The sequence below is a fragment of the Myiozetetes cayanensis genome, unplaced genomic scaffold (assembly GCF_022539395.1).
Source record: "Myiozetetes cayanensis isolate MyiCay16 unplaced genomic scaffold, myiCay2020 scf7, whole genome shotgun sequence".
Taxonomy (NCBI): domain Eukaryota; kingdom Metazoa; phylum Chordata; class Aves; order Passeriformes; family Tyrannidae; genus Myiozetetes; species Myiozetetes cayanensis.
In genome coordinates this window covers 38,573,361-38,585,918 of record NW_026087964.1, presented here as the reverse complement: position 1 = coordinate 38,585,918, position 12,558 = coordinate 38,573,361, and the positions used below count along the sequence as shown (strand labels likewise).

At 36.6% G+C, this 12,558-nt stretch overlaps 1 protein-coding gene across 7 annotated transcripts in view; it reads left to right on the top strand.

Annotated features, from left to right (window-relative positions):
• RAPGEF2 (Rap guanine nucleotide exchange factor 2) overlaps positions 1-12,558 on the top strand; it is a 185,920-nt gene that overhangs the window by 68,256 nt on the left and 105,106 nt on the right. For all 7 annotated transcript variants that reach the window (XM_050338676.1, XM_050338675.1, XM_050338672.1 and 4 more), the window contains one exon: positions 9,140-9,223. In XM_050338676.1, coding sequence (XP_050194633.1) covers positions 9,140-9,223 — 84 coding nt within the window. The remainder of the gene's footprint in view (positions 1-9,139; positions 9,224-12,558) is intronic.

Genomic DNA, 12,558 nt, shown 5'->3' with positions numbered 1-12,558 from the left:
TCTTTGTCCTGAAAGTATTCCTAAAGGTGTATTGCACCTTCTGATAGTCAGGCAGTTGCCAAAATAGCATTGGGATACTGCCAGTTCTGCACTGCAGTAAATCAGGAACCTGAATTCATTTGTTGTATTGTGAATGCATTTTCTGTGGGAAATTTCTTAGGCAATGTGTATCATTAAAACAAACACATTTAAGGACTTGACAGTTGTCTCTGTATAAACAGATGCTGAATCAAGGCTTCTTAGTAGTGTCAGTGACCAATATTAGTCTGTTGGCTTTGCATAGCCAGTTCCAAATTTCTCTTACTGTTTGACCTGATTTAGAGACTTCTTTGAATGACAGTTGAAGTAATGTTTTTGCACTTTCCTCGCTGTAAATGCTTCACTAAAACCTATCATGTTTTTGTTGTTGCTATAATTCTGAGAATAAAAGTTTTGATTTTGGAGAAATACTAGGAGGCTGTTAGATATAAGAACAGATTTGTCTGTCTTGACCACAGGGTATTTTGGATGCAAGACCATTTTATTTTACCACTTCTGTAATTTTTTTCTGATGATTTAGGAGACTATAATTTTGTTTTGAATTTCCTTCTGCTATCAAGGGGTAATTCACTGTACAAGTTTAATATCAAAACTTCAATGACAATAGGTAAACTAGCTTGTGTTTATTTGCATAATATATTTATTGATTGCCTGTTTAATCAACTGTCTTAGACTGACAGACATTACTGACACTGCGATAATCTTCAGTTTGACTGAATTTTCTGTTTTAATTTTACTGATTTTGTAAGTGGAAAAGAATACAAATAAATTTAATACTCTAAAGAAAAATATACTTCTCATTGTTTTCATGAATACTGAGTAATTGCTTCCCGTGGTTCATTCTTCATTTCCCATTCTTTCTACCAGGAGACAAGACACCACTTTTCATCTTGGCTCTGTTAATAAAAGATAATCATGGACATCAGTTGACATCTGCACTTTAAGATGCTTGTTTAGTGAAAATCAGAAGTTTTAAATTCTTAGTTATAAGTTTTATTACTAAATATATTTTAACTTTGTCTTATATTTATTCTTATTTCTAATCTTCACTTTAATTATGACTTCAATATGTTCACATAAAAAAAGTATCTGAAAATTGTGGCTGATGCATCAAGTACCAATCTCTTTTACTTCTGTCTTTGGGATATACCTGCTAATGTCATCAAGAGCATCTAAAATGCTTTGGCAGATGTCAGGTAACAGCTTAACTAGCCTAATAAGGAGGATTATAAGGATTATAGACAGTGCTGACAATGTTAGTAAATGGTTCTCTGGCTATTTTGAGTGTTACAGTACTACAGTGCCAGTGGGCAGGATCTTCAGGCAATGAGATATCTACCTGAGAGAATTGTTCAACTTAGACCTGTTTGACATTTCAAGGCACTTGAGGGCTAGTGTTTAATTGTGGCAATGGTTACTCAGTAAAATGATAAACTACCTGTAGCTTTCAGCAGACAGAGGATAACCAAAATGAGCAAAGAGAAACAGACAGATTAATCTGCTGGAACAATATCCTATGGAACATAAGCTTGCAGAGCAATGTTCTTTGTGATTTCTTCTTGTGTAGTACTTAAATGCCTGAAAGAGGTGCCAGTTCTGACATGTCAAGTTTTCATTGTTTCTGCCTCTCCCAGGTGGAGAACTGGGAGCATGAACAATGTCTTTGTAATTACTCTCTGCTTACTTTCTGAAGTTTATTCAACTTTGAACAGCATTGAGTATGATTACATGAAAATGTAATCTACTAGATACCTCTTGGTTTGTAATATAAATTGTTTTGTCAGAACAGTTACAAATGTTATAGTTTGTAGTGTGATGGTACTATGTCTAGTTTAAATATATATTATATATATATTATATATAATATATATTATATATAATATATAATCCTTTAGTGGTTGGAAGTTTAAAGGATTATTGTCTCCATAAATCAAACTAGCTTTTTCACAACCAAGACATTGTTCTTGCCTATTTCATGACCTTTTTATGAAGTAGCTTGAAAAATAGCTCTGAATGGAAAGTAATTCTGGATGCTGATGTTTGACTTATGTTAGGGGTCCTTCCAGCATCTGGTGTTGCTGGACCATTCAGTCCAGTGTTGGAGAGAGAATGGCAGCTCCATTGTTTAAGCCTCAGGATAGAGGCAACTCCTGCAAAAGGAATATTAAGCAGTAATTCTATGGAAGTAATTTCCATGCTTGTTTCCATTGAGACCTGCATGCTGCTTAGCATTCTTCAAGTGCTGTTTTAAAGGAGTTGGCTGAAAAACTAACGCTGGTCAGAGCAGCAAAGAATTCTGCTCAGCATATGCTTTTAAGTCCAGGTACTGAATTTTGCACTGAAGGGAAGTCTTATTTTACAGAGTTAAAGCGTGTCTGACAGCAGTCATCACAAAGACCTGCAAATTCTTGCCCCTGTACTTACTTACGATGTTCATTATCTAGTTGAAGCAAAGGCACATGGTAAGCATGTGCTGAATGATTCATTATTCCAGAGGTTTTAGTAGTTCTGTGTCTCATTTTGGAGGAGATTGAGAATTAAATAGATTGAATTTGTTAAAATTTGTCTACTTCTAAAGAAGTTTTAAAGGAAAGTGATGCATCAGGATTTGTTAGGATAGAGGAAGACACTACAGATGGTGTAGATATTTGAGATTTATTTGGCCTTTCAACAGGTTGACTTAAATCTTTATTGTAGCTGACTATTTTGGAGGACTTTTCCATACCTTATGGGATCAGGAAATCTGAAAGCTAAAATTGGACGTCTGTCCTGCTGTAGAGAGATGCCCTACAGAATCCATAGGTATAAGGGACATGTGTTGAAACAAGTTATTTCTTGTGCATAATTTCTTCGATATGCTGTTAATATTTAATTCAGATACATAGTTTAAAATGTATAGTTACAAATGTGCAAGTGCTGCTCATTGCTTTATGTTGAAAAAACTAATTAGAATTAGAAAGTACAGCTTTGGTTTTAAGTAGTGTATATGTAGCTAATTGGGGGTTTGGGAATAGGAAGCTACCCCTTCTAGGGGAATAAGTACATGAAAGCATGAAGAGTTTCATACATAAAGCATGAAGAGTTTGATATAAATGCTGAAGACTTTGAGAAAGCCTGCAAGCTTTGTGGGTCTTGGAAGTCTGGAGATTTATAACTGCTTCCTGATTTTTGAACTTTGAGTGCCTCTGAGGTCTCACAGAACAGTCATATGCTAGAAAACGTGAAGACCTAAGTCTGAAAAGACTGTCTAACCTCATCAGTGGTGACAACCTAGTGATGTCATCAGCTGTTGCATAATTATGTAATTGATGTTTCCAGGCAGAACAGTTAGTGACAGCTATGAAATTACTTTACATAGTTCTGTCTTCAGGTTTTTGTGTCATTTTCAAAGCACAGAGGTGTCCTGTCTGGCTGAAGGTTGTAGTTGCATTAAATGGCTACATCAAGGAAGCTGGGGAGGGAAATGCAATGGGAAGACATTACAATCCAGTTTATGGGTTTCTGTTTCTAGCTCCTGAATTGCTGTAAATCAAATTCTCTGACATTCTGGGAAATTACATATAGATTTCCCAGGAAATGCACTGCTCTCAAAAGTTCTGTAATACAAGAGTCAAGATTTCAGGTCAAGCTTTATTTAGATTTCATACAACTGAAGTGCAGATTATGAATAAAGGCTGTGTATTGGTGAGTATTTTGGTATTGGCTTTCAGTTTTGCATCACTTTAAAGTTGCTACTAGAACCTGAGTATTCTGAAAACTTTATCAGTAGGTAGCTCTATCATATTGCTTATAAGAGAAGAATACTCTTGGTACTTGAGTACTTCTTTATTGTCTTCACAGAGCGTGGATCTTATTTTCAGGACAGAATGACTACGTGTACTGATTTAATTCTTCTTACTGCCCCTTAATGTGTGACTTTTGGGTTGACTTCATTCTGATTCTCTGCAGGATAAATTGCCTGTGTCATCTTACTTTCACAGTAATAAATCTTGTTTTCTGTAACTTGGCAAAGTGGATAGCTTTGCTGCATTTGGTAGGCAACTTTTAACAGTCCTAAGTTTCATCTAGATGAATATCCAGAACAGTAGTTGAGCTGAAAACCACCCAGAACAAACAACACAACCCAAACAACCCAACCCCTTCCACCCCCCAGAGAGCAACAGCCCCCTTTCCTTTACCCCAGTCTTAGGTATTTGAAGGAATGTGTTCTGTCACTTAAGGCCAACAGGTAAAGTAAAATCTTGCCCGCAAAGAAGAACTCTGATTACCTGCTTGGAAATGTGCATGTGTCAGTAATTCCTGATTTCAGTTATTTCCACTTCTACTGTGCATATAGCTCTGCAAGACTGGAGGGAGGATAGGAAGAGGAATTCAAAACTAGGTGGAGGTGCTGCTTGCCTGGGTTGGATGAGCTTTGCTTTCAGCCTTGCATAGACCATAGAATCATTTAGATTGGAAAAGAGCTCTAAGATCAATGAGTCCAACCATTAACCCAATGCTGCAATGTCTACCACTAAACTATGTCCCCAAGTACCACACCTGTGTGTTTTTCAAATACCTCTGGGGTGGTGACTCAATCACTTCACTGGGAAACTTGTTCCAATGCTTGACAATCCTTTCAGTATCCAATCTAAACCTCCCTTAGCACAACTTAAGGCTGACTCTTGTTCTGTGGCTTGTTGCCTGGGAGAAGAGTCTGATCCACACCTTGCTACAACCTCTCTTCAGGCAGTTGTAGAGAGTGATAAAGTTCCTTCTTAGCCTCCTTTTTTCCAGGCTAAACAACCCCAGCTCTCTCAGCTGCTCTTCGTGAGGCTTGTGTTCCAGACCCTTCAGCAGCTTCTTTGTGGAGCTTTCAGTGCACTTCCAGTGACAGCTGCTGCTTCAGTAGTTGCCGTGATGATGGACAGCAGTGGTGTCCTTACTAAACAAGTCACTGGAAAGATCTTACCTGATCGGATGTCTTTCCTTTCTATATCAACCTCACTGATAGATGCTACTGGACCCTCCCCTCAATTGTTCTAGGCTGAAAAAACCCCAGTGTCCTTGTGAGGATGCCTTTAGGGGAAAGTTGTCAGCATCTGATCAGCAGTTGATCCTGCTTCAGCTAATTCTAGATGAAATGAAGTTAATACTGTCCTGCAAACCCTGTCAGGGATGTGACCTGTCCACACTAACAGCCATTTCAGTACAATTTGCTGTTTTCTCTATGACAGAAGTAGTATCTGTAGGACAAGTACATTTTCTAAATTCTTCTGTGGGCTACCATGGATAGGCAGTATTCTGGCACTGAAAGAAGACTTTATAATTGGGCTTATTCTCTAGAATTCAATTTTGATGTTTAAAACAAAACGTGAAATGTGATTGCAAAGAAAACTTTTCAAATGTGAGTGTTTGCTGTTGGCTAAAATATTTGCATGAGTCCTCAGGTGGATTGAAGAAGTGCTTTTGTAATTCAGCATCCCCTTCTATAGTTCTTTCTGTCTTTCATTACAGGCACAAAAGTCTTGTAGAATGCAAATGCATTGTTAATGAACAAATGTCAAGCTTAGTACAGAAAACATGGAAGCTTGATTGAAAGCCACATGATGTTTGAATAAGATTGTAGAAAGCCCAGAATCCTTAAAATGAAAGAACTGCCTGTGTTTCTTATAATAATACCGTCTAGTGAAAGCTGACTGCCAAATGGCTTTTTTGAGGCTTAATTCTAATCAACTGAGAGTGTAGCAAGTGTTGAAAAGTGCAGGAGTTATATATGTTTTCATATGAAAGGAATAGATCAGTGTTTCATTTGCCTTTTTTTTTTTTTTTTTCTGGGAAGCATGCGTGTTCTGAAGGAAGGAAAGTGTTTACTATACATGTGAGATTTTTTCAGATGTTTTGCTCAAGACTGTATAAAGACACTACTGGTTGTAAAAATGAAGAGAATTAAAACCTCAGTATTCTTTGCTCTTAAAGACTGTCTCAGAAATATTTATGATGTTTTGGCTGGCAGTGAAAATTTTAAAAGAATGCACAGTGTAGTTCAGGGAAGATACCTTGAACATAGACACTTTATGTAGTAATCTTCTGCTATTGAGACACAGCAATATTGAGGTTTTTTTTTTAGATAATTAAAGGGTTGAGTTCAGGAGATATACACGATGCAAATTACTTAGAGCTTATAAATTCTCAAATATACACTGTATATTCTCACTGTAAAAATAAAAACATTTTGGAAGTACACATGAAGCAAAGGGAAAATAAATTCCATCAGAGGGTATTCCTAAAGTTTTATTTATTGTTTTAATCAGTACTTTCAGCTGTCAAATGAGCAGATGCTTCCTTTGATTATATAAAAAGCAGATAAAGTATGATGTTCCTGATAGATGAGAAGGAGCAACAACTGTTGAAGAACCAGCTTGCAGAGAAAGAAAATTAACCTGTGAACTGAGGGGAAAAAAAAAAAGTTAAAACTGAGTTGGATGATTAACTGAATGAAAGGTCATGCTGTGTGTGATCAAATACGAAAAAATTAAACCACTTCAGTTAAATGTAGAATGATTTTAGCTGTTTGTTAAATGATTCAAAGGTAGGTTTGAAAGTAGCATTAAGAATTTGAATACTGAACATATTGCCTGGTGCTTGTGAAAACCAGTAGCTGCCTTTCCCTTTGAAGTAAAAAGATTTCCAATGAGAAGGGATAACTAAAGCCCCTTACATGTGGGTGTTTATTATTACAAATAATAAAAAGTTAATCAACTCTTAAAAGGAGGAGAAAAAAGATTGTATATTAGTAGATTTACAAAAGTTAAAATTGGCTTAATCTTTTTTTTTCTTCTTCAGTTCTTTTATAATTGGAAATGGCTTTCTGGAAGTATAAAGAGATCTTCTAGATTACTTCTGCTTTAGAGTTACAAAACCTGTGACCCCAGGTTCTTATCTGTCAGACTACACTTTTATATTTGATCAAACGGACAATTTTTAGAAAAAAAGGAAAAAAAACACCCCACCCTGAAGCACAAAACTTAGTATGTGAAAATGTAATGTACTGTAATCCACATGAAAAAATTATTATTGACATTCTAATACAGTTACTTCCCAGCTCTTTGGGAAATCACTCTCTATAGCCATTGCTCAAAATAGCTATTTCAACTGTGCTAATCAGTCCAGATTTGTATTTAGAATGACATCTATTGAAAAACAACAAAAAAACCCAACAGGCTTGCAGTTCAGCAGCACTGTTGTTGTATGCCTGTCAGCATAGGACTTGTGAGGGAAAGAATGTTTAAAGACATGTAACTTAACTCAGGTTCATGTTTATCCTTTTGAGAATGATATTTTCATTTGAAGTGCTTGTTTTTGTGAGTTTATCTGCTTTAGCCTGGTCCTCTGTACTTATGTACAATGCTCATTCTTCTAGACCAGCAAGGTCTTTGAGGATGATACAGGTCCATGTGAGAAGGATGTGGGGCATACTTCAGAAAAAGCAGCTTGGAGCACTTCAGCAATGTGAAACGAAGTGTTGTTGTTTCAGCTGTGGGACTATGATGTCACTTAATTTTCTGTTGTCTGTCAGTATAAAGAAGTATTCCTGAAGTCTTCATTTTAAAGATACTGAGTTTTCACTGATCTGGTGTGTGTAGCTGGCCAGTGTGACTTCACAGGTCAGGTCATCAACTGGTAGAAAAGAAATACAAGCTCCATCATCTTATTTAACTCTTTTGTTCTTGGCCATAGATTGTGTCCTTAATTTCCTCTGTTAATTCTGTGTGTTTCTGATGTTTGTCCTTTCTCTTATGCTTTTATTATACAGTGTAAGATGAAAATGGAGCACATTTTTAGATTGGATGGTTTGCTGGTTTGCTCTCAGCTGGTTTAGGCTGGCTCCCTCCCTCTCTTGTTTTGAGGACCGCTTTATATGTGCTTCTTCAATTGAAGTTCTTCTGCTGAAAAGGATACTGCTAAAATGTACATTGCCTACTTAGATTTAAGATTAGGTTTAATACTATGCTGTCATCGTTGTTACAAGATGTGGGCTGTTCTTTCTTGAAGTTAGGCCTAATTGTTTCTAAAGACTTGAGACATGTAATTTTAAAAAAATGAAGGTACTACAAATTAATTAAGTAATCTACATCTCTTAGTGTCACTCACTAAGGTGGTTTTCAGATAAGAATGCTCATACAGTTCATAATGACGTACTTGAATTCAATTAATGAGTTTCTCTGGAAGAAGCAGGAGTGTTAAAAACTGAAGTAAAGCAGAGATCTTCTCAGTGTTGACTGTTAAAATGGAACAAGACTTCTACTGCAGCTATTTCTAGTAACCTTAATCTGTTTTATTTTCCTGTCCAACATTATCTGAATTTATCCAAGATGAGTCTAAGTATATGAAAAGGGTTTTTTTATTACTCAAGGAGCAAGATTTGAATCTACAGTAGAATGAACTGGGCCTGGATGATGAAGTTCTCATCCAGTTCCTCAATATCGTGAAGAGACGGGAAAAGAAACTTTTTGTCCCTTTAATTGGGAAGTCAGTCTCATGGCAGGAAGAGACATGGAAGGGGCAGTGCATAGTAGTACCAGATAACGATGACTAACAAATCTAATATAGGTTTACCATCTGTGAATGTTTCCAATGGTCTCTTACCTTGTAGGAAGGTAAGCTGATGCCAAAAGGCAAATTTCTGCCTTGAAGAAAGGGTTTAAGAGGAGATGGCTAGAATTGGAAAGGAAGTCTTATTTATAGAGGGAAAGGATTCTCTGCAGCAAGAGGAAAGTAATGCATTCAACAAAATACAGTACAATATGTTTACCGTAGCTTGACTTAATTTTAGACACTTTGTTAGATTTAATTGGATTTCTGCTGTTATCAAATGGATAGATATGTGCTTTTCAAAAAAATTAAGTAAATGAAATGAGACATTCTTATAATGGATATATTTGCAGATGGAAATTAGAATAGTTTCATGGAATTGTTTTATAAATGATTGAACTGAGGCTTCCATGATTTTGAGCATTTTTGCCTCTTAGTTCTTTGTAGTGCAAATTTGGTACTGCTGTGAGTAATTTAAATCAAGTGTTTTAAACTGTGTCCTTTTTTTTTTTTCTTTTTATTCCAGCCCTGATGATATTGGTAGCTGTTGGTATATCCTGCTGTCTGGTTCAGTCTTCATTAAAGAATCTATGTTTCTTCCAAGGAGCAGGTATGTCAGCTATGAATGTACTGCATTCTATATTTTAAACATAAATCGTGAGATGTGGAAAATTTTCAGAATTAAAAGGCAGTATCTTATGCTTAATAACACACAGAAGAACACACATAAGCATACTTTTCCTGCTTTTACTAACTTTGGTAACTGCTTTATGCCCGTATCTAAAATTTAAAACATTGCGGACAGGGTACAACCATGCAAAATGTTGTGCAGATGCTGTCAATTTAAAAAGTAAAACCAAAAAAAAAAAAAAAAAAGATAAAATGGAGTGAAGTACTGAGGAGTCTGTTCCTGTGAGTAATCAAATTAATCATGGGATGTACTAGAACTTGTGATGTTTTCCTGAGGCTTTACTTACTGTGCACAAGTCTTTGGTGCATGTTTTAGTATATGCTTAGATCATGTTACTGCAGGTTTTGTTGCTTCTTTTTAAGACTCTGCTTCATGCAAATGGATTTGCCCTGAAGAGTGGTATTTCACATGGAAAAAAAAGTTTGAGTGTGAGCAATGTACCCAAATGTATATTGCTACAGTAAAAAAAATTAATTATTTTGAGCTATTGGAAAAAGATGAGTGAGTGCAAGAATTTCAGACTAGTGTGGCTGAACTTGATATTAGCGGAAGCAGAGCAGAATCACTTTAAGATCCTGGTTGTAACATATTTGATCAGACTGCTTTAAAGGATTCTTTGAAGCAAGTGGCATGTAGTAAAATTTATGAAAGGCAGAGTGAAAGAATGGCCTGTCTCTGTATGGTATCATGATAATGAAAATACTGGAAACTTTTTATCAATTTTAAACAGTGGAAAACCACTTCAGAGCTAGTGTTGATTGGCACATGAAAAATTAGATCTTCAAATCTGCTTTTCAGTGGGAGAGCAGTGCTAGTCTTGGGACTTCCATTTGGTAATGGTAGCATGTTCTTGGTGCAGTCAGGTGTCTTGTGTTTGTAAAAGGACACGCACTGCTGATAAAATGGTATATTTGACGTGCTGAGGTGATGCTAAAATTGCAAAACTGGTTATTTTAAAAAGTATCACAACAACAGATTATAGGATCCCTGCTGCTGGCAGAGTGAAAATGTCCTCCATAAACAGGCAGTGCCAGAAACAAAGCTGGCAGAAAGTACTACCTTTAGGTACCAGGTGAAAGGATATGTAATACCTGAATTAATGCAGGGTGGCTGTGGATAGTCTGTGGCAAGAATCTTGTGTTCCTTTGAAATACAGCAACGTTTATGCCTCTGCAAACTTTTGGACACTTGAAGAGAGGTGAGATGAACAATGAGCTTAAGATTCTTCCTTGAAGAATGAACAGAAAATCTCAGATCCTGTGACACTAAGCAGAGCATTTAAGGGCTGTTCACAGAGAGAAATTCAGAAATTACATCTGGTGGAACAGTGTCTGGGATCTTTGAAGTATAAGCATGGAATTTGGCATTAGGATAAGTTTCATAGTTGTGGATGAAGTCAAGTAGATGTCAAAGTTATTGTCTTGGGAAGTTAATGCAAGAGAGACAATTTGTTAATTAACCAAGATAATATGAATCTCTGAAAGCAAAATTAACTAACTTTAATTACATAAGATAGAAAGTATTTCTGGAGAGTAACATCAGAGTTATTCTAGTGAGGGGCTTTGTGCTGCGAAGCTATAGTCATCCAAGGATAGGTGAGGGCCTTCTTTAAATTTAGGACAAGGTTAATCAGAATTTTTTCTTTGTAAATGAGTAAGTTGGAATATTTGGGCCTTAGGCTCATCCATGAATAAGAAACTTGGGAAAAGTGAGAGGGCGCTTAGGTTAAATTTCTTATTTGGAATACTGGTGGGTAATAAGTGATTTATTGATTGATTTATTTAATAAAGCGAGGCTTGAGAAGGAAACTAAGTTTTTCATCTTCACTTATGCTGCCAGTGAATTGCTCAGACAGAAATAGTAAACTGCTCAGATATACATACTTGGCACAAGAGACAGATTAGCAGAAATGCTAAAGTAAAATTTTCTGTGGTCTAGAAGAAAGGGGGAGACCTACTGAAAAGGCTACTGTCCAGAAGGAATTGATAGAGTGGTATTTAGAAATCTAAATAGTTGTGTTAAAAGTGGGCAAAAGACAGTTACTGGATAACTGCTGAAACTGACTGTTTACATACACAGGTAGTAACAATTTCAACAGCAATTTGTGAGTCTTACTGTCTTGTTGAATTGGCATTGCTTAGCAAATGGAGCACGTCCTTGTGCATTGCTGCCATCAAGTAACAGGAAACCTAAACATTGCAAAGTAGAGATCATCTAATTTTGATCTTGCTTGGCTAAAACCATTGTCATTTGAGTAAACCAAATTTGCAATACTAAATTCATATTTGCACTATTTTAGTGTGTTTTTTTTTCAGATTAATCCATTTTATCTTTGCCCATCTAAAAAGCCACTAGGAAATAATTTTGCAACATGTGAAGCTTGTAAGAGATTAGGATGTAGCTAAGAAGTCTGTGTAGGAACAAGCAAATATGTATAAAGCAAAAAATATAGTCCTATCTCCAGATCTGATTGACACAGAAAATTCTCATTTTTCTTTTCCCCAAGCTAAGAGTAATTCATACCTAAGCATCACCATCCAAAACCTGTTATGTTTTTTCCCATTTTAAAAATATTCTCTCTTTTTTTGGCAACCTGCCCCATTCACCTTTAGTAAATCCCTATGGACAGGTTCTCTGGGTTGCATCCTGCCAATCCTGCTCCCTTTGTGAGCTTCTTTACCTATTCTCCTGACTCTCTCAAGCTTGACTTCATTGAAGGGTGACTGTGTAGTAGCTGACCAAATTTAAAATACATGTTATCATCTCCCCCCCCAATTCCACCTCCCCAGCCCCCCAAGCTGTCTAAAAGCATAGGAAATGACCACCCCCCTGCTTTCCCAGTGTCATGGTTTAGAAATGCCACTCCCTAATGTAGTACCTCTCCCCCCTGAAGCTCTCACAAACCAGATGCTGCTAGTTCTCCTCCTCTTCTGGTGAGAGAAACAAAAGGCAGAGGATTCTGAGATAAGAACAATTTACTGGAAACAACAATGAGATTAAAAAAAACCCAAAACAAAACAACTGAACAGTAACGGCAACAATACTAATTACATTGTATAAAAGGGAGGGTGATTTATGTGCAAAATTCTCACCAAGCAGTGAACAATGGCAGATGGACCCTATGTCCATGCCCACCACGTTTGCCCAGGACCCTTTGAGACAGTCCTTTCCCCCACCCATGACGTAAGATAGGATTGAATAAGACAGTGTCCTGTCCATGCCCATGCATCTCCAGACTCAGCCCCCTCACAGCT